Genomic DNA, 20,754 nt, shown 5'->3' on the forward strand with positions numbered 1-20,754 from the left:
CTCTTAGAAAGACTAAAAATTGGGGCCTCCCCGGTGGCGCAGCGGTTGAGCGCTGGGTTGCGAAGCTGCCTGCAGCCTCTGCAGCCGGTTCGATCCCCGGCTGCTCCCCGGCCACCGGAGGAGGGTCCCACATGGCGAGCAGACCTCTCCTGCCGCCCGCTGCTCCCCTCAGCAGTGTGCTTCGGTCCTTCTGCCTGCTCTGCTCCCCGCTCTGGCTCTGGTGAATTCTCTCACCCTCCCGCGCTTCTGACTGTACCCAGTGCATGTATAAACCAACCAACCAAACAAATAAATAATAAATAAATAAATAAATAAGACATGCCTCTAGAAAATTAAAAAAAAAAAAGACTAAAAATTATGGAATGCCATTTCTTTCAAATAGTAAGAACTGGGCTAAGAACCCAACTTTTAAATTATGTTAAATGTTACTATCAGAAGTAGTAAAAATAAAAAATACAAATAAAATCATCTTAAATTAGAAAGATTTTTTCAACGAAAGATGAAATAAAAGGGGTGTTATATATTACAGTGGTAATATAAATGCTTTAAAGGAATTTTTTATAAAAAATTAATGCTTCATAATCTGTAACACAATCAAAATTTTCAAACTTAATCATAAGAAATAATCTGAATATTGAGAAAACCATATGAGTAAAAGCATTTACTGCAGTTGTATTTGTGTAAGTTAAAAATTAAAAGAGGTCAACATCTTTAAGGGATAGCCTACATTTGGTCATTTAAAATAATGCTTAGAAAGACTATATCGCAACAGGGAATAGTATTCTTATCCTTGTTTCAAACAAAACCTCTCAATCTTCATTCTATAGCTGAATAGCTAACTGCTATGAGGCACATAGTTATTCACTAAGTATTTCAAATAATGTTATCTAACAAATTTAACACCCTATCCAACAATATGTCTAAATATATACACCCTACCATAACTAACAGAACCACACAAACCAAATCACTTCAATGCATTTTCTATATATCCTGTTTGTTCCTATACCTACCACTGTCTACCAAACAGAACTTATTTATTGGCTAGCATATAGTATGTGTATTAATTAAATGAAAATACAGTGTATGAAATTATATACGATAACTATGTTAAAACAAGCATGTGTACACACACACACACACACACACAGAGTTGGCATTTTATTTCATGATATTAATAGTTATGTTCCAGTAAAAGTTTTCATTTTTGTTCCCAAATTTCAATTAAAAAATTTAAAAGAAAATGTATTTAATCAAAATGTGCTTAATCTAAGTTTGAAAAAAACATACACGTTGAAATTTAATTCCAGTGAGACTGTTAGGATATTGATATAATCATTACATTGGTACATCATTATAACATGGTAAAGTGATACAATTCTTTCAGAAAGCAACATATAATACATGTCAAAGATCATATATGTGTTTTATACCTTTGACTTAAAATCTCCTACCCTGGGAATTTGTCATAAAGAAATAATATAAAAGAAAAATGTGCACAAAAATACTTGATGCAACATTATATATTTAAAAACATCAAAAGTGTCTAAAAATAAGAGAATGGCTAAGTAAATTACAGTACATTCCTTAAAAAATAGTAAGCTTAGGGCCTCCCTGGTGGCACAAGGGGTTAAGGCTCAGCACTATGAAGCTATCAGCAGCCACTGCAGCACAAGTTCGATCCCTAGCCAGGGAACTACACACATGGCACAGCAGACCTCTCCTGTCTCATCAGCTGCTCCCCTCAGCAGTGTATTTCAGTCCATCTGCCTGTTCTGCTCCCCTCTCTGTCTCTGGTAAATCCTCTCACCACCTCATACCTCTGGCCTACACCCTAGCTCTTGTATGCAAAAAATCTTTAAAAAAAAAAATAGTAAATCTTTAAAAAAAAAATAGTAAATTTGGGCTTCCCTGGTGGCACAAGGGGTTAAGCATCACACTATGAAACAAGCCACAGCCTCTGCAGCACGAGTTCCATCCCCGGCCTGCCAGGGAGCAATCCACATGGCGCAGCTGACCTCTCCTATTTCACCAGCTGCTCCCCTCAGCAGTGTATTTCAGTCAGTCTGCCTGTTCTGTTCTCCACTCTGTCTCTGGTGAATCCTGTCACCACCTGCATCTCTGGCCTGTACTCTAGCTCTTGTATGCATAAATAAATAAATCTTTTAAAAAAATAGTAAATTTAAAATACTTAGGAACAACGAAAACACAACAAAAATTAAGTTAAAAAAGCAGAATAAAAGTAATGTTGGATAAAAAGTATGAAAGAAAACTGTACTAAGTCAACACACTACATTCTCTCTTCATAAATTAAAAAAGGGATGGGGGGCCTCCCTGGTGGCGCAAGGGGTTAAGCACCACACTATGAAGCAATCCGCAGCTTCTGCAGCAGTTAGATCCCCAGCAGACCAGGGAGCTACCCACATGGCGCAGCAGTCCTCTACTGACTCACCCACTGCTCCCTTCAGCAGTGTATTTCAATCAGTCTGCCTGCTCTGTTCCCCACTGCCTCTGGTGAATCCTCTCACTCCCCCAATCTCTAGCCTGTACCCCATCTCTTGTATGCATAAATAAATAAACCTTTGAAAAAAATTTAATAAGGGATGGGCACACTAAAAATAGGAAAAGTTATGTTAGAATGAGGAAAATGTTTTCATTTTTTTGAGTGTATTCAAATGAGACTTTGAAGACAATGTTCAAAAATTAAAATAGGGAAGGGAAGATGGATACAATGGGGTAATAATTTCAAAATTTTCAAAAGAAAACCTAGAGTTTCAGAAAGGTTAACATAAGGCCTTTGATAAATGATATAATGAATTCTGTTCTAGATACAAAAGTTTCCTTAAAGAAAATAAATATTAAATATATTCATGTAACTGCTCTAACAATGTTCCACAGAAGCTAAATTATTAACAAAAGTGTTATTATTCTTTTTAAAACAAGTCATTAATGGTTTAAGTTTCATGCTTTTTTTTAAGCCCTTGGAAACATTTTTGGCATTTAATTGGATATTTATTAACACTAACAGAAAAGGAAAGAGTGCCACCTACTGAACTGCAATCACTTTCACATTAAAAAAGAAATCAATTTTCTTTAGAGTGTAGAATTTAAACCCTCCAGCAAGAATATAATAGGTGATAATTAAATATCACTGATTAGCAGAGTATATTGAAATATTACATTCTACTACATAACACTTGATATAAATGAACCATAAATTTAAACCTAGTCTGATTACATGAGAAAAAAAATAATTAATGAGCATTACTGGTGAACACGGCAATGTATTAGTACAAAACATCAACAGTTAATCAACAGTGTAACATAACATCTAAATGCTCACACAGAGGGGAGGGGAGGGGGTAAGTATTGCTTTTTTCCTGTGGTAAAATTAGATGTAAATAACTACATTTTCCTAATATCATTTACCTAAAATAAAAATTCTCATGTCTAAGGGTTAGGAAAACTTATTAAAAGTTACTAAAGGTGATTAGCAAAACTAGTCTATCACCAAAAAAATAGAAGAGGTAGAAATTTAAAAGATAATTGTAAAGATCTGGCTAATACATTTTGCATATTCATGTGTATTCATACTTTTATTTCACTCAAAGCTAATCAATGTTGTAACATTTTAGTTATGTTATGGCCTTCAAGGTGTGTGAGTCAATGAAGGTGTACCAGCTAGAAAAGCCGTCTGTCTGGAAAGCAGGGCAGTACCTCACTTTACTAGAATGCAGGAAAACCCCCTAGTAACTGCAAACTGAGTCCTACTGTGTGCCACAGCACTGTGTCAGCATTCCCACATTAGAAAGAATTAGAGAGACAATACACATTATGACAAATGTGTATATTTACTATACTCCAACTTATTTTTCAGAATATAATAGTATGACATCCATTATACTTGGTGCTTAGATTTTTCGGGAACAAGTTGTAATCATGGGCCTGCTCTCTGAAGGCCTTATCAAAGACCTGTAATAACTGATAACATTTATCTCATTCAGTTATAACAGCAATACCATAGACACCATCATTTCCATTTTATAAGAGCGGAAACCAGAGTTGGGAGAAGAAAGACTAGGCACACTATATCCAGGGGCAAAAAATGTTTAAGGAGGGGGGAGCTTTAAATTATGAAACTTCAATGAAATACCAAGTTAATACATTTTTGTTAATCAAGGATCACATGACTGAAGTGAACAGCAGCCATAATTGTACAAATTTCATATATAACTTCAAGCCCTAAACTAATACACTAAAGGTTAATGTTTAATCTTTTATAACAAAACTAATGTTAGGTGTTCTCTAGCAATTTCTGTTCTAAGAACGTCTATTCAGCATCCCGCAACAGGCAGGATCATTTTTAAATATATTCTCTACACTCTGAGGACACTGAAATGAGAGTCTCTGCACCCCCAATATGGAACACAGTGCCTGGCACGGAGTGCACTCTCTATTAGCAGTAACAGAAACAACAGTAAGTAAACCTGGTCTTCTTTAAAGTGTCTGTATCTGCTGTCTTTAACAAGCAACAAAGCCTGCATGTGTCCTAGGTTCTTGACAGATTATATAAACTTGAACTCTACCTGACTCCTTTTTAAAAGGATAAATAAAGTTATGCTGGAGCACTGCTGAGAGATATGAAGTACAATCTAAAATTTAACTCTGGATCAGGTCGGTTTGTTTTAAGATCAGGGTATTTAGATTATCGATGTAGAATCCCAAGCTTGAAACCTTAGCTCCTTTCTCGATTCTGGTTTTTTTTTTTTTTTTTTTGGATTTTACTGGCATTTTTTTTTTTATATTTTATTTTGTTTCATATAATTCTTACATCATTTTTCATTTTTGCACAATGTATGCATTTTCATTTTGGTTATATTCTATTCTATTCCTATAATTTCTCTATTGACAAATCCTGTCTATTCAACATCTCTCAAACCTGGTCATTCTTCCCCGACCTTCAGCACAGCCAAACTCAGGCCCTCGATGCCTGCAACAAGTCCTCTCAAGACACTCTTCCAATGGTTGTCTTGAGTCCATCCTCTTTACCTGGAGAATTTGCTAATCTAATCATTTTTAAACCCACTACTTATAAAATATTCACGAATTCCTTCACTCCTTATAGGATAATAATACAAATTATAAATTAAATTCATATATAAATATTAGTCTAATTTTTCTTTTTCCATATAGAACAGAAGTTCTAGGAAGCCAAAGAAGGCTCTTATTTTTTGGTTTACCGCTGTATCCACAAAAAGCAGTGTGCCTGCATACGGCAGGGTCTCCATAGCTACTTGTTGAATGAATGAAAAAATGGTATGAATTTCCCTTTAGCATCAAGGACACAAAATCATTATATAGTGAAGTATATAACAAGGCAAACTTGATATTATTTCATTCAAAATAGGAAAACTCTATGTAGGTAGAGCAGGTAACTAGTTAAATAAAACAATTATTGTACTGACCCAGATAAGACTCCAATTCAAGAAAGCAAAACAGAATAAATTCTAACTTACAACATTACAACAAAACCACTAACTTTGGGATCTTAAAAAGAGTCAGTCATGTGAGATCATTGTCCGACCCCTCCTTGACCTTCCTCCCTTTACACACAAGCACACACACACACACACACACACACACGATGAGGGAAATGAGGAAAATTTTACAGAAATATACTGCGGATAACAGAAATGTTCAACTTCTAGAAAGTTTTTTTTTAAACCTACAACATGGATTCTTTTTTTTTATTAAAGATTTATTTATTTCTTTATACAAGCACTGGGTACAGTCAGAAGCGTGGGAGGGTGAGAGAATTCACCAGAGCCAGAGCGGGGAGCAGAGCAGGTAGAAGGACAGAAGTACACCGCTGAGAGGAGTAGTGGGCAGCAGGAGAGGTCTGCCGCTATGTGGGACCCTCCTCTGGTGACCCGGGAGCAGCCGGGGATCGAACCGGCGCTGCAGATCAGCTTCACAACCCAGCGCTCAACCACTGCACCACTGGGGAGACCCTAGAAAGTTCTTAATTTGAGAAAAAAAATCTTTTTTTTTCTGTTCTAGATGTCTGGAATGGAGACACAGACAAAGCTGGTGCTGATAGTAACAATAAACAGTAAAATAACAAAACACTCAGCTTTTCTAAGGCATCTGACAGGATTACTTCATTGATTTAGACACTAGTTTATTATTACACAATTGAAGTGTGTTCTTATTTTTATAAAACCAGACATATTAAAGGAAGAAAATTAGTAGCAAAAAGAATTTTAACAAAGTCTGTTATAAATTTCAGTCTATCATATCTGGGCTGATATTTTTACTCTCTATTTTGTTTTTATTTATTTATTTATTTTTTAATGCTCAGTGTTGTTTTTTTTTGTTAGTTTTTTTTTTAAGTTTTATTTATTTATTTATACAAGCACTTGGTACAGTCAGAAGTGCGGGAGGGTGAGAGAATTTACCAGAGCCAGAGCAGGGAGCAGAGCAGGCAGAAGGACCGAAGTACACTGCTGAGGGGAGCAGCGGGCGGCAGGAGAGGTCTATGCACCATGTGGGACCCTCCTCCAGTGGCCGGGGAGCAGCCGAGGATCGAACCGGCGCTGCAGAGGCTGCGGGCAGCTTTGCAACCCAGCACTCAACCGCTGCGCCACCAAGGAGGCCCTTCACTCTCTATTTTGAAATGCATATGCCTTCACTTAAAAATTAATTTTGCTGGTTTGAATACAAAGCAAGAGATAGGCTTTACACATATATTTAAAAAAACTGAATTTAAAATTCATGCTGTAGAAAAAAATTCTAAGAAAAGTAGCCTCAGTAAAATAATCAAATATTATTAAAACACGATTTTAAAAAAGTAACTACAGTCAAGAAGAATGCAGAAAAAAGAAAAAGAAAAATCTTTGACGATAAGCCCTTGTCGGTTTTTATACCCGTACTCTAAAACCAGGGTAATAAAGGATGTAAAGAATACTGGACAAAGACTAAGAAATCTGGAACTTAACTATCATTTCTGTCACTTAGTACCTATGTTACTCTTGACAACATTCTGAACAAATTTCTCTAGTTACTTTCTCCCTGTCCTAAATTTACTTCTCAGGAAAAGGGACTTTAGATTTTGTGAGATAAAAGGTAGAATTGAGAATGAGATTAGTATTTAAAGAGGAAGCAAGAGAAGTATAAGTTCTGGAGACAAATAAAACCAATAATCATAACAAAATATATTAAGTATAATGGTAGAGATTTCTATTATATGGGTACAAAAAAAGAAACAAGGAGCAGGAAGGGAACTATAAGTCAGTCTCAGGCACATAGTTCCTTCTGGGAAACACAAGCAAGTTAATGATTCTGGAGATTAAAGTCTGAAGCAATAAGGGGAAGGAAATTAACATGTAAATAGGCAGAAGTCTCATCATGGAGGACCCTGTAGGTTTACACTAAGAAATTTGTGCTAACATCCTAGGCAAGTCACTGCATATCAACCCTTAATGCCATTTCAGCTGCAACCTTTTAGCTTAGATGCTGTAGGATAAGAAAAAGAAACAACACACTGCCTCCAGGCAACTGCCCTCAACACTCAGGATAAACTTTGCTGGACCCTTGCACTCCAGCCTGCAAGGTAATGGAGGGGAAAGGGGTCAACAGGGTTAAGGGAGCAGCAACCACATACTCATGGAGGGGCTAGGCACGAAGCTGGTTGGAATTTGGGGGCCAGCTAATAAAAGTGGAATGTACTATGGAATGTACTTACTTGTTTAACAATTTACTGTGGAAGATCAGAATGGAGTGATGGGGTGGTATATTAGAAATTTCTAGTAAACTAAATGAATAGAGTTGGTAATAGGAAATGAAAGATCAGAGGCAGAGGTCAAAGACAAAGCTCACATTTCTAGCTGGACTGACTATGACAGATGATAGAAGGGTATGAAGGAAAGATACTATGGACAGCCTTGAGGAAAGATACTATGGATAGCCTATGGGAAATGAGGCAACATTAACTTGAGGTGTCTATGGGAAATGAGGCAGTGGTGCACTGACAAACAGACATAAAGTCTGAAAGGTGTGGTATGGAGATACAGTTTAGGGATGCATCAGTACAGAGATGACAGCTGAAACCATGAGAGTAGGTAATATCGCACACTGTAAAGAAAAGCAGTAAGTCAAAGATACTAGTAGAGAGTGCCAACATTATAGTGATACAAGAATCTTGGAAGATGAGTTCATGAAAAGCACAGAGAATGAATTAGTCATGTAAGGAGAATTAAGAGAATACGATGTCACTAGAGAAATTATTACAAGGAATGCGCAACAGGAAAAAACAGCAAAAAAGGAGTTCCTGTGGAGAAAGTTACAGTGGTAGCAATACAATTTTTGGATCTTCCTAAATTACCACATCAAACTAGAGCAGCCACCATAGGGGAGGTCCCAAAGAATACCCATTGACACCAAAATACAAGAAAAGAATGAGGACTGATCAACAAGAACTACAAGACTGGTGTGATACCTACCTGTGCAGGGGCCTGTAGTGAGAATAATGGGGAGACTAGACCAAAAGAGAAGAACCTCAAAAGTCAACAGGTATTCACTGAAAGCCTGGTAGCCAATATAAGAAGAGAAGCTAAAAGGTCAATCTTCTCTGACCTCCAGACAGATGGGAGAGTAAAAGGGCGCGGAGGCAAGAACTATTGGGGCTGAAGAGTGAAGTCTTTTGCATTTGACTCTCTGCTACTCTGCTCAGGTCTGAGCCCACTGAGAGGAAATTTGCTATAATTGGTATCACAACTGAGCAGAAGAGAGAAAGGAGAACTACCATTACAGAAAGAGAAGTTCCAAATAAAATTGGTAATAGAAAATAGAGACAGAAAATCTAAGAAAGCAGGCTACCCTATGCTTGAACATTATACAATACAGAAGAGGGAGAACTACGAAGTTAGAAAGATGATCCTCAGCTTCCTTCTACGTATTCAGAAAAATGATATTCACATATACAGTCTCTATAAGAAAAAAATACCATCCCCATAGACAAAGTACACATGAAACACACACCCTAAAAACAGATGAAAATGATTACATTCCACAACAAAATGATCAAAAAGATATGAAAGAACATAAATCAAAATTAGAAAAACTCAGAAGTGAGGTGATACAACTCAAGAAAGCAGCTATACAGCTGATAATGTACAGATACTACAATCAGAAATTTAGGATGTGTCATAAAACAGAAGAAAAAATGTTTTTGTTTACTTTCATGAATGAAAGTATCAATATTACTAGAATATGGCAAAATGAGTAATTATAAAGCCTCCCTGATGGCACAGCGGGTTGAGCGCTGCATTGTGAAGCTGTCTGCAGCCTCTGCACTGCCGGTTCAATTCCCAGCCAGCCAGGGAGATTCCCACATGGAGCAGCAGACCTCTCCTCTCACTTGCTGCTGCCCTCAGCAATGTATTTCGGTCCTACTGCCTGTTCTGCTCCCTGCTCTGTCTCTGGTGAATTCTCTTACCTTCCTGCATCTCTGGCTTGTACCCCAGTGCTTGTATAAATAAATAAATCTTAAAAAAAAAAGAGTAACCATAGAATATTGTATCATCTTCTTTATCTCTGAGAACCAGAATTCTTGTTATAGACAAAAGTATTTACTGATGGAACTTAAAAAGTAGAAACCCTATCTTCCTGAATTTAAATTGGAAAAATCTGAATGAACTCATGACATACCCTATTATCTGTCTGTTTACCAACTTATCCACACACATCTAGATGTATATTATGAATATAAAATTAGTTATTGCTGAGAAACAATGGCTACACCATTGTAATAAGTATTTCAGATGCCAAGATAGTACATTTGAAACGCCATTTCCCAAGAAACCAGGGCTCCTTAAGAAAATGATTAATTCCAAGTGTGGGGCAAGAATATACAAGATAAGCCTGGAACAGTTTGATACAACAAATAGGATGCTGTCAAAGACTACTAGGATCATGTGAAAAGGACTCAGAAGTCAGACTGAAGCCTCTGCTGCTGGTAAGAGATGGGATAATCTGAGCTACAATGAAAGTAAGAATATTAATGATGTTTAAATTTATGAATTCTTAATTACCTACTTTTTGAAAACACTAACTTGTCACATAGGAATGACACTTTTTATCTTAAAAACTGGGTATATAAAATGAAGGATATATCCTGTTTTCCCTGTATGAACTGTACCACTGAGTAACTAAATACTAGACAGGGGAAAGAATTTCCTTACAAAATTATTCTAACTAAAGAATGAAATAAAAAAAAATGACAGAATATCACTCAGACCTTCTGATGAGGGAACACAGCACCATAAATGTTTTGCCACCGGTAGCAAACTGAGCTCTAATCAAATCTCAGATTGGGTACATGAAGAAGCTTCTAGGATAGTTGATAAAGCCTTACATCTTGAACTGGGCAGTGGTTAAAAAGTTATCTGCCCTGTAATAACTCAATAAGTTATATCTCCCCAAAAGAAGATCACAATTTCCCTTAGATCAGTCAGTTAGCTGGTAAGTCAATTGGTGATCTCAGTGAGAACTGTTTCAGGAAAAAGATGGGAATAGAAGTCAGATTGTAACAGCTTGAGAAATAAATAAATAATAGGTATTAAAGAGGAACAGATTCTTCAGTCTAAGCAAACATGAAAAGATCTCAGAGGCTGCACACCTATTAAACAAGATTATTCTTGGGAAATGGGAGTCTAAAGTAAGTGGAAAGCCCACCTTTCATTATATACCTAATATACTGCTTTATTTTATACCTAATATGCTTTGGCAACATTTGATTTTTAAAATGTTTGTGCTACTTTTGTCAATTACTTTAAACCTGCGAATGTTCATGATAAAAACAGAAACACTTAAGGAAGAGGAGACAAATCCAGAAGAGTTCAAAATTATTTCTACAGAATAGCTTATAAAGATGCTCTACCTTCAAAAAGGGGTCATGTAACACGCAAGTGTGCTGTGCACAATGACTTCTTTCCACAGAGGACAGTAAGGGAAGGGAGAAAAACCTGACAAACACTTCCTCAGCCAGGTGACTGAGGTCAACATCAACAAGTGATAAGTCATGTTGATAGTATGTACCCTTGATAGGAAGCACTGGAAATGGTATTTTACCTCTGTGGTTTTCCCCAAAACTCATAACTCCAGTCTGATCACAAGAAAAAATACAGATAAATTCCAATACAGGGGTATTCTATCATTTATCTGACCAGTACTCCTTAAAACTGTCATAGTTGGGCCTCCCCAGTGGTGCAGGGGGTTGAGCACAGCGCTGTGAAGCTGTCCGCAGCCTCTACAGTGCTGGTTCGATCCCCACTGGTCAGGGAGATTACCACATGGTGCAGCAGACCTCTCCTGCCACGCCCGCTGCTCCCTCAGCAGTGCTTTCGGACTGTCTGCCTGTTCTGCTCCCCACTCTGTCTCTGGTGAATACTCTCATCCTCCCAATCCTCGGACTGTACCCCAGCTATTGTATAAATAAAATAAATAAATCTTTTAAAAACTGTCATAGTCATCAAAAACAATGGAAATCTAAGAAAATGTCACAGGCAGCAGAAGCCTAAAATGACAGGCCAACTAAAGCAATGAAAGAAATATAGTGTTTTAGGGAAAAACTAAAAATAATATGCTTTAGTTAATAAAAATGTATCATGATTGGTTCATTAATTATACCAAATGAACTATACTAATGTAAGATATCAATAAGGTGAGGAAACTGGCTTCAAAATAAAAAGGAATTCTATAGTATCATCTCAGTTTTTCTGTAAATCTAAAACTATTCCAAAAAATAAAGCCTACTGAAAAAAAAAAAAAAATAGAAATGCCAGGCCTCCCTGGTGGTGCAAGGGGTTAAGATGTATACTATGAAGCTATCAGCAGCCACTGCAGCATGAGTTCAATCCCCAGCCAGGGAGCTAATCCATATGGTGCAGCAGACATCTCCTGTCTCACCTGCTTCTCCCCTCGGCAGTGTATGTCAGTCAATCTGCCTGTTTTGCTCCCCACTCTGTCTCTGGTGAATCCTCTCCACCCCCCAACCCCGGCACCTCTGGCCTAAACCCCAGCTCTTGTATGCATAAATAAATAAAACAAATCTTACCAAAAAATAGAAACCCTAATGCCAAGTCTGTTGAGGTTGATATATTTCCTATAACAGATGCAACAAAGTAAATGAAATGAATGGCTTCTCTTTCTCTTGCAAATATTTTGGATCTATCAACAGACTAAGCATAGGATTAACATTTTCATTTTTATTGTAGCATCACTTCATAAATGTATATTGTATCAATATTTCAACTCAATAGTAAATTCCTTAAGAGTGAGTTAGGTAAAATAACGAGAACATTCATTATTTTGTCTTCTGCATTAAACACCACTCTTGTTTCATATAAATATTTCACAAAATATCTCATCATCCATGCATTATAATATCTTTTTTACAGATAATGAATATAAGATTCAGAAGGTAAAGTAACTTGGTAAGACTGTTAACTCAATAACTAGTTGAGTCCTGTTTGGAAGGTTCCACGAAGCTCAAGTTTTTTTCTACTACAGCCTGCTACCCTTTCAGGTTTTCTATTCTTAGAGTGTTGCATGGAAACTTAAATGATTTTTTGACATGAATCAAGCTGAAGGATTTATAAGAAGGTAGTCCCATGACAGTATTGCACTAACAATATTTTATGACCAAAGTCTGGCCCCATCTGTGGGTGGTTCTTAAGAAAACTAAAAGAAAAGAAAGAACCTGGCAAGCAGGTGTTGTTATTAAAGTTTTTCATGTCGATACTATGCTTTGTACCACTAGACAGACTACGAGGAACTTTCTAACATGCTGTGCCCATAAAGAAAAAGATTTTAAACTGCAAATGATTTATTAAGCTGGTTTATATGACTACATTAAAAAACTGTAACCACAGGACTGCATTATATATCCTTTCTCCCTGAACACAGGGAAAGATTTTGATAAGCATCTTATCATACTGCCTATCATCTATTGTATCCTTATGAAATATATGCATATCTTATGAATCAGCAATATTTTTGCTCTTTAAGGAATCTGTAAGTATAAACTGAAAAAACAAAAGTGGCATTCAAGGCTTACTGCATTTTCCTTTTTAAATTTGTATTAGTTTATACTGCATAAAACCACCAATGAAATAAGGTTCTTTTTTTCCAATCTAGAAGAAACTCAAAAATTTATTCCATCAATTTTAGATAGAAGTCTGTATTTATATCACTTTCTTTCATACTGCTTCACTACTCAACATAAATCTGATGTCTTATTACATTTCTTTTTTTTTAAGATTTATTTATTTTTGCATACAAGAGCTGGGGCGTAGGCCAGAGGTGTGGGGTGGTGAGAAGATTCACAGGAGACAGAGTGGGGAGCAAATCAGGCAGATGGACTGAAATTACACTGCTGAGGGGAGTAGAAAGGAGAGGCCTGCTGTGCCATGTGGGTCAGCTCCCTGGCCAGGAATCAAACTTGTGCTGCAGTGGCTGTGAATAGCTTCATAGTGCTGAGACTTAACCCCTTGTGCCACCAGGGAGGCCAGATGTCTTATTACATTTCTTTGGAAGTATTTAAATATGATAACCATAATTCCTTCTAGCTCCATCCATGTTGCTGCGAATGGATTGCGTTTATCTTTTCTGATTGCTGAATAATATCCCATTGTGTATGTATACCACATTTTCTTTTTTTTTTTTTTAAGATTTATTTATTTATTCATTCATACAAACACTGGGTACAGTCAGAAGCACGGGAGGGTGAGAGAATTCACCAGAGCCAGAGCGGGGAGCAGAGCAGGCAGAAGGACCAAAGTACACTGCTGAGGGGAGCAGCGGGCGGCAGGAAAGGTCTGCGTGCCAAGTGGGACCCTCGCCCCGCGGCCGGGGATCGAACTGGCGCCGCAGAGGCTGCGGGCAGCTTCGCAACCCAGCGCTCAACCGCTGCGCCACCGGGGAGGCCCTATACCACATTTTCTTGATCCAGTCATCTATTTTTGGGCATTTGAGTTGTTTCCAGGTTTTACCTATTGTAAATAGTGCTGCAATAAACATAGGCGTACAGGTGTTCTTTTGAATCAATGTTTTTGTGTCCTTTGGGTAGATCCCTAATAGTGGAATTGCCAGGTCATATGGTAACTCCATTTTTAGTAGACTGAGGAACCTCCAGACAGCTTTTCATAGTGGTTGGACCAGTTTGCACTCCCACCAGCAATGTAGGAGAGCTCCTTTTTCACCACCTCCTCGTCAATATTTGTTGTTGTTTGTTTTTATGATATGTGCCATCTCACTGGTGTAAGGTGTTATCTCAGTGTGGTTTTGGTTTGCATTTCCCTGATTATAAGGGATGTTGAACATTTTTTCTTATGCGTGTTGGCCATTTGCACTTCCTCTTTGGAGAAATGTCTTTTAAGTTCTTCTGCCCATTTCTGACTGGAATTATGCTCAGTGAAATAAGCCAGAAGGAAAAAGAAAAATATCAGATGTTTTCACTCATAACAGGAATATAGGGGAACCAAATAAGACATCAGTGTAAAAAAAATTAATAACAGTACAAAACACAACAAAGCAAAAAAAGACAATTATAAATCAGAGACATCCTGCAGGGGAGGAGGAGGGAGAGGAATCAGAGGAAAGGAGGAAGGAGCACAGGGGACTGTGGTGATGGTGCACGGGTGCCTTGGGGAAGGCAGTTCTATGGGGACTCAACCTGAGGGGGTGGGGGGAAAGCAAATATTGCTTAAAAAATAAACAATAAATAAATAAATACAATAACCATATCACTTTGAGAATTTTATTATATATTACTTCTGTGCTATAAAAGTAAAACAAGAGGGACCAAATGGTTAAGTGTAAATTATTATTGAAGTCCTAGCACTGGTTTTGAGTGCTGAGTTTGTTAGAGCTTATCAATTTATCAATTTATGAAAAATAATTAAATAAATCTAAATAAATAAATGCAGATTATGCATGAACCAAAAATGAGCCTGTGTATGAAACCAGGATAAAGATTAATGAAATGTTGCCCATCTGAATCCAAATTTATTTAAAGGCAAAAAAAAGGTCCCAAATTAAACAATTTAGCTATCAAATAGAAGATATACTAGGACAAGAAAGATACGCAAACCACAAAATAGTTAAGATTCAAAATGCTTTAAAAGACACAGAGAAAGTGGGCTAAAATATTTTAAATGGAGAAGACATTAGTTCTGGCTCAATCAAATACCATTTCAAAATACACATAAATCTTGGCTTATAAATTTTACCACTGTCTACTGATATAAAACTCACAATCACCTATGATTCTGAGAATCACTCATGTGCCAATTATTTACATATTATTGTATTTTTCTTTAGTTTTCTCCTATTAACATTTGAAGTTTTCTTCCAGCATCTGATTATCATTCATGTTTCCTTAGCATACTTCCAAATTTTGTGTACTTCTAAGTGGACTTTCAGCAAAAACTTTTAGAGCCATAAAAGATTATTCTTAAAATACAAAAGGACATATCATGGATTAGTAACATATACTACTTTCATGAAGATGTCTAGGATGCTTAATAAATCATATTTAATAAAGAGGCAAAGAGGGAAATTCCAGGCCTACTTGATATTCATGACCTATCTACAAGAGAAAAGGGAGTTCTTTTCAATCTAGCTACTATGAGGCCTTTGCCCAAGAAACTCTACTATGACAATGTTGATATTGAAATGCATTTGCTACATTTTTTAAAGCAAGTAACTATATGTTTAGAGAAGTTGTAACAAACAGATTTATAATATCAAAAACCACTGACACTAGGGGATGTGGGGTTTAAAGAGCATGCCTATACATAGGGAATTATAAACAGTGAGATTTCCTCAAAGGTAATAAATGCTCATATAAATAAATTCAAAGGTGGGGAGGTAAAACAATTTTAAGCAGTTACTACGGGAAACTGGGGATGACTGATAACCATCTGTAGACTTCCAAGTCCTCCTGTTAATAATGTATCAGTAGGCTTCAAAAGGAGAAGAAAAAAGGAACTTCTATGGGAAAGACCAGATAAAGAGTGTTTAATAGAAAAATTTGATTCAAGATCATTTACTGGTGGAACACTGTACATAAAACACTGGTGATACTGATTTCTACCTTCATTATTCTCCAAGAATATTAAGTAGAAAAGTGCTAAGTTGTCAAGTAGTAGGACTCAAATCAAAAAACTATTTTTGAAAAGGTTAAAGCAAATTCTGTCCATCACGTTATGGTTATTAACAAACCTAAATAAAGTGCTTCACTATCAGCACATTTCATCACAGCACCAGTACTATTCAGTATAGGCTACTCATCCAAGATCCAGAGTGTCTGATGATGATGATGTACCAATACACAATTAACCTACAACTGAGCGTGAGTTTTTGCTCAGTTTTTTTAGATGAGGTAACAGTGACATACAGATTATAAAACAACTTATTCTAAGTCTAAAGCTAGTCTATGAAATAAATAGGCAACACTCAAATACTATTAAAGCAGACAGGAGAATATAAGCAATGAAATGCAGGAAACTGAAACTCTAGAGCAGTGCTAGTGGAAAGGTAAAATGGTGCAGCCACTGTGAAAAACAGTGTAAATGTTCCTCAAAAAATGAAATAATGGGCCTCCCTGGTGGCACAAGGGGTTAAGACACAACCTATGAAGCTATTAGCAGCCACAGCAGCACAAGTTCGATCCCCGGCCAGGGAGCTACCCACATGGTGCAGCAAACCTCTCCTGACTCGCCCGCTACTCCCCTCAGCAGTGTACTTCAGTTAATCCGCCTGTTCTGTTCCCTACTCTGTCTCTGGTGAATCCTCTCACCCCCTACACCTCTGGCCTGTACCCCAGTTCTTGTATGCATAAATAAATAAATGTTTAAGAAAATGAAATAATAGAATTACTATGCCAGCAATTCTACTTCTGGGTATCCATCCAAAAGAACTGAAATCAGGGAATCAAACAGATATTTGGACAACAATGTTCGTAGCAGCACAGGAACAAAAGGTGAAACAACCCAAATATCTATCAGCACATGCACGGATAAACAAAATTGGCTTATACACATAATGGGATGTCACTCAGTCTTAAAAAAGAAGGACATTCTGGAATATGCTGCAACATGGATCAACACTGAAGACATATTGAGTGAAGTAAACCAGTCAGAAGTTAAGAGAGATTCCTTTTATATGAGGCATCTAAAGTAGTCAGATTAAGAAACAGAAACTAAATGAGGGATGCCATAAGTTAAGTGTAGGGGGAATAGGGGATTTTTGTTTAATGGTTACAGAATTCAGAGGATGAAAAAGTGTGGAGGTGACAATGACGTAACACAAGAATGTACTTAATGCCACAAAAATGTACTACCCTAAAAATAGTATAAATGGTTAGTGTTATGTATATTTCACTATAATTTTAAAAATCCACAAATACATTATTTCTGCCAACACTTTCATTGTCTTGAAATACACACACGGTTTCAGAATTAAAATGAGAAATGACTTGTAATTTTCCACTTTTTATATGAAAAATATTTTGTACTTGTATTAGAGACCTCAAATTATTTATCTCTTCAGAATATTAGTAAATCTAAATGAGCAACATGTAAAATCACACAGGAATAAAGGAACTCTGCTGTGACTGACTACTGTGCCTAATTAGTTATGATTCTGATCAAAAATTTTATATGATCAAACAGTCAACATTTCTATTCATCATAAAAAATGGAACTAAGTCTGCATAATTTTAGTAAATGTTCACTCACTGTTTGCAATACTACCTCACATTAATGAGGAAAAAAGCTACCCCAATTTTTCCTTCATTTCAAAGGTTTTCTATTTTGTGTAATAGCCTCCTTGTTCTCACATACCATGTCTATTGAAAAACTTCTCTCTATGGTTACATTCTGTTCTCCACTACTTAAAATTTACCAAGGAAATAAATGCCTCATTCGACACAACTTTGATTATGCCACAGCTTTGGTGATATCAGCTGCAGTTAGTTGGCTCAAAAGTTAGAATAACTTGTAAATAACATTAAAATATTTTTATTGCATTTCTAGAATTAGATGCTGGCATAGCATTTTATATAATTCAGTCAGGAAAACTAAGAAGATTAAAAATTCACTAAAACAGTTACAAATATAAGAGCAAGAAACAAAAATAAATCACAAACCTTCTTGAGAAGACACAATGGGTGGCATGTAGTCAGGAATGTACTCTTTTCTTTCCTCTGCATCTTTACTCCCAGGTTGAGGAAACTGAAGTACATTGTTCTTACTAACAGGAAATGAAGGAATTTGATGTGGGAAAGTGACAGGTTCAATGTTGTGTATATAGTCTTCTAGTTCATGTAGACTAACCCCCATAAGCTGGAAAGCTTCACTAACGTCATCCAAAATTGGGTCTGTTCGGCCATCTGAAACAAAGTCAAAAGAAAAGCAAATTATTTTTTAAAAATTCCATGAATATTTTTTAAACTATTAAGAAAAAGGCATTAAATAAATAAGTAGCTCAGAATCAAATATACTATATATTTAAGACCTATTTATTGGAAAGAATGTAATAGTTTTTAAACAGAATGTTACATTACTTAAATATTAAAAAGCTGATTCTATAAGTTGATTTTAAATACGATCTGACAGCCAACCAAAACACCACACAGTTCATACTAACAATCAGCTAATGTAAAACAAATATCAAAAGTTACTTAGAGATATAGTCAAAGGCATCTAGAACAGTGGCTGACACAAAGTAAATAACCAATAAATACTATTACTATCTTTTACCAAAAAACTAGAATGCTGTATACTAAGTATATGTTCATTACATCATCTCTATTGATCAATGACGTATCTCTGGTACCTAAGACAGTGGGTGACATGAAGTTGGCATTCAATAAATATTTGATGAATTAATTATACTCTGAACCATTTTCTAAATCTAAGAAAATTTAAAGAATGGACTTAGATCATAAAGGTAACTTACATATAAATTTTATTTTATTTTTTTAGGCATGTCACTTTTTAAAAAATTTCTTTTTTTAAGATTTATTTATTTATGCATACAAGAACTGGGGTACAGGCCAGAGGTGTCGCGGTATGTGTGTGTGAGAGAGAATTCACCAGAGACAGAGCAGGGAGCAGAATAGGCAGATGGACCGAAGACACTTCTGAGGGGAGAGGTGGGCGAGACAGGAGAGGTCTGCCACACCATGTGGGAATCTCTCTGGCCAGCTGGGAATCAAACCGGCACTGCAGAGGCTGCGGACAGCTTCACAGCACCATGCTCAACCCGCTGCGCCACCCAGGAGGCCTACATATAAATTTTAAATGAAATAAGATATCGTATAAAATGGATAGCAATAAAAAGAAAGTTAAATAAGAGTGTGACTTAAGTTTTCCACATTTTAAAACTTCTAGGAAAATGTGAGCTCCTGATTTCCACTACCCTAAGGTTTTTTTTTTTTTAACTAAACTCTTCTCAGTATATCTGAAATTAAATCATCTAAAAAACGAAGGATAATCCAAAATTTGTAAAAATTAAACAGATGCTTGCTCACACACAGGAAATTTCTGTTAACAATTTAAAAGAGAGAGTGAAAGCTGCAGTTGAAGAGAAGGTAAACAGGAGACTTTTACTTCTACAATCACTTCTGTAGTCTTTGCCTTTTTCTGGAAGTATGAGTTCTTACTATGATGTATAAAAAAAAGAATAAATAAAACCAATACTCATTCTTTCTCTTAATGATAAAGATATGCATTTTAACTCTTCTATTCCCATTAAAAGCATCGTTATTTTCTGTCTAAAAAACATGATCATCTTGAATTCCTCCATATGCCTTGCAATTTCAGTCCAAGAGCTTCTGGTACTTCCTCGCACATACCTTTCTTGGCCATAGATTTGGGCATTTTTTTTTCCTACCTCTCTATTCCTACTAACATTATCTCAGTAGAGTTTCAAGTTCTCCCCACTTGAATCTCTCTTGTACTACAATAACAGCACAATTTTCTTAAAATATCACTTTCTCTTCCTCAGGAGTCTGCAGTATTACTACTATATATTTTATTTTTTCTGCCTATTAAGTCTGTCTCTAATCTGAATTCACTGCTTAACATTTCCTCTAGCACCCTTCAAATGAACTGCCTCCACATGTTAAGCTGGTCTTCACACTGACAGTTTTAATCATGCTTTAATCTTAATCCCTTTTGAATATCTTAAATTATGCTTTTCTCTAACCCAGAATGCTCTCCACCTTTGTACAATCATACTTCAGAGTTAAATTCAGATCCCATCATTTATGTGAAGTATTCTTGCCAGGGAACCCATAGTCTACAACCAACTCCATTCCTTTATTGCTATACTTTATAATTAAGTCACAGTACTAGTCCTGAAAAATCATTCTGAAAGATTTAGCACCTGCTATCAGTGCACATACACACATCAATACACAGTACAATACATACAGAAACATCTGCCCTGAATGCTTTGACAAATCATTACCTGAGGCAAATCTAACATTTCATTTGTTGAATTAATAGAAACTTCTGATATCTGCTTTAACTTGAGAACTTGTTTTTAAAAAGGAACAAATACCATCAATTTGTTTTTCTTGACATTTTGACAACCTTCTACACATCTTATGGGCAGATTGTGCCTTAGTAATTTATATCTTCAACACTTAGCACAGTGCTCTTATTTCATAAGTGGGGTTCAATA

At 36.3% G+C, this 20,754-nt stretch overlaps 1 protein-coding gene across 1 annotated transcript in view; it reads right to left on the reverse strand.

Moving 5' to 3' along the window:
• Positions 1–20,754, reverse strand: part of TAF3 (TATA-box binding protein associated factor 3) — a gene marked incomplete at its 3' end in the record, with an annotated part of 166,054 nt that overhangs the window by 141,876 nt on the left and 3,424 nt on the right. Inside the window, exon 2 of the mRNA XM_084253347.1 lies at positions 18,212–18,454. Coding sequence (XP_084109473.1) covers positions 18,212–18,454 — 243 coding nt within the window. The remainder of the gene's footprint in view (positions 1–18,211; positions 18,455–20,754) is intronic.

The sequence above is a fragment of the Talpa europaea genome (genome assembly GCF_964194135.1).
Source record: "Talpa europaea genome assembly, chromosome: 14".
In the NCBI taxonomy this organism is placed as follows: Eukaryota; Metazoa; Chordata; class Mammalia; order Eulipotyphla; family Talpidae; genus Talpa; species Talpa europaea.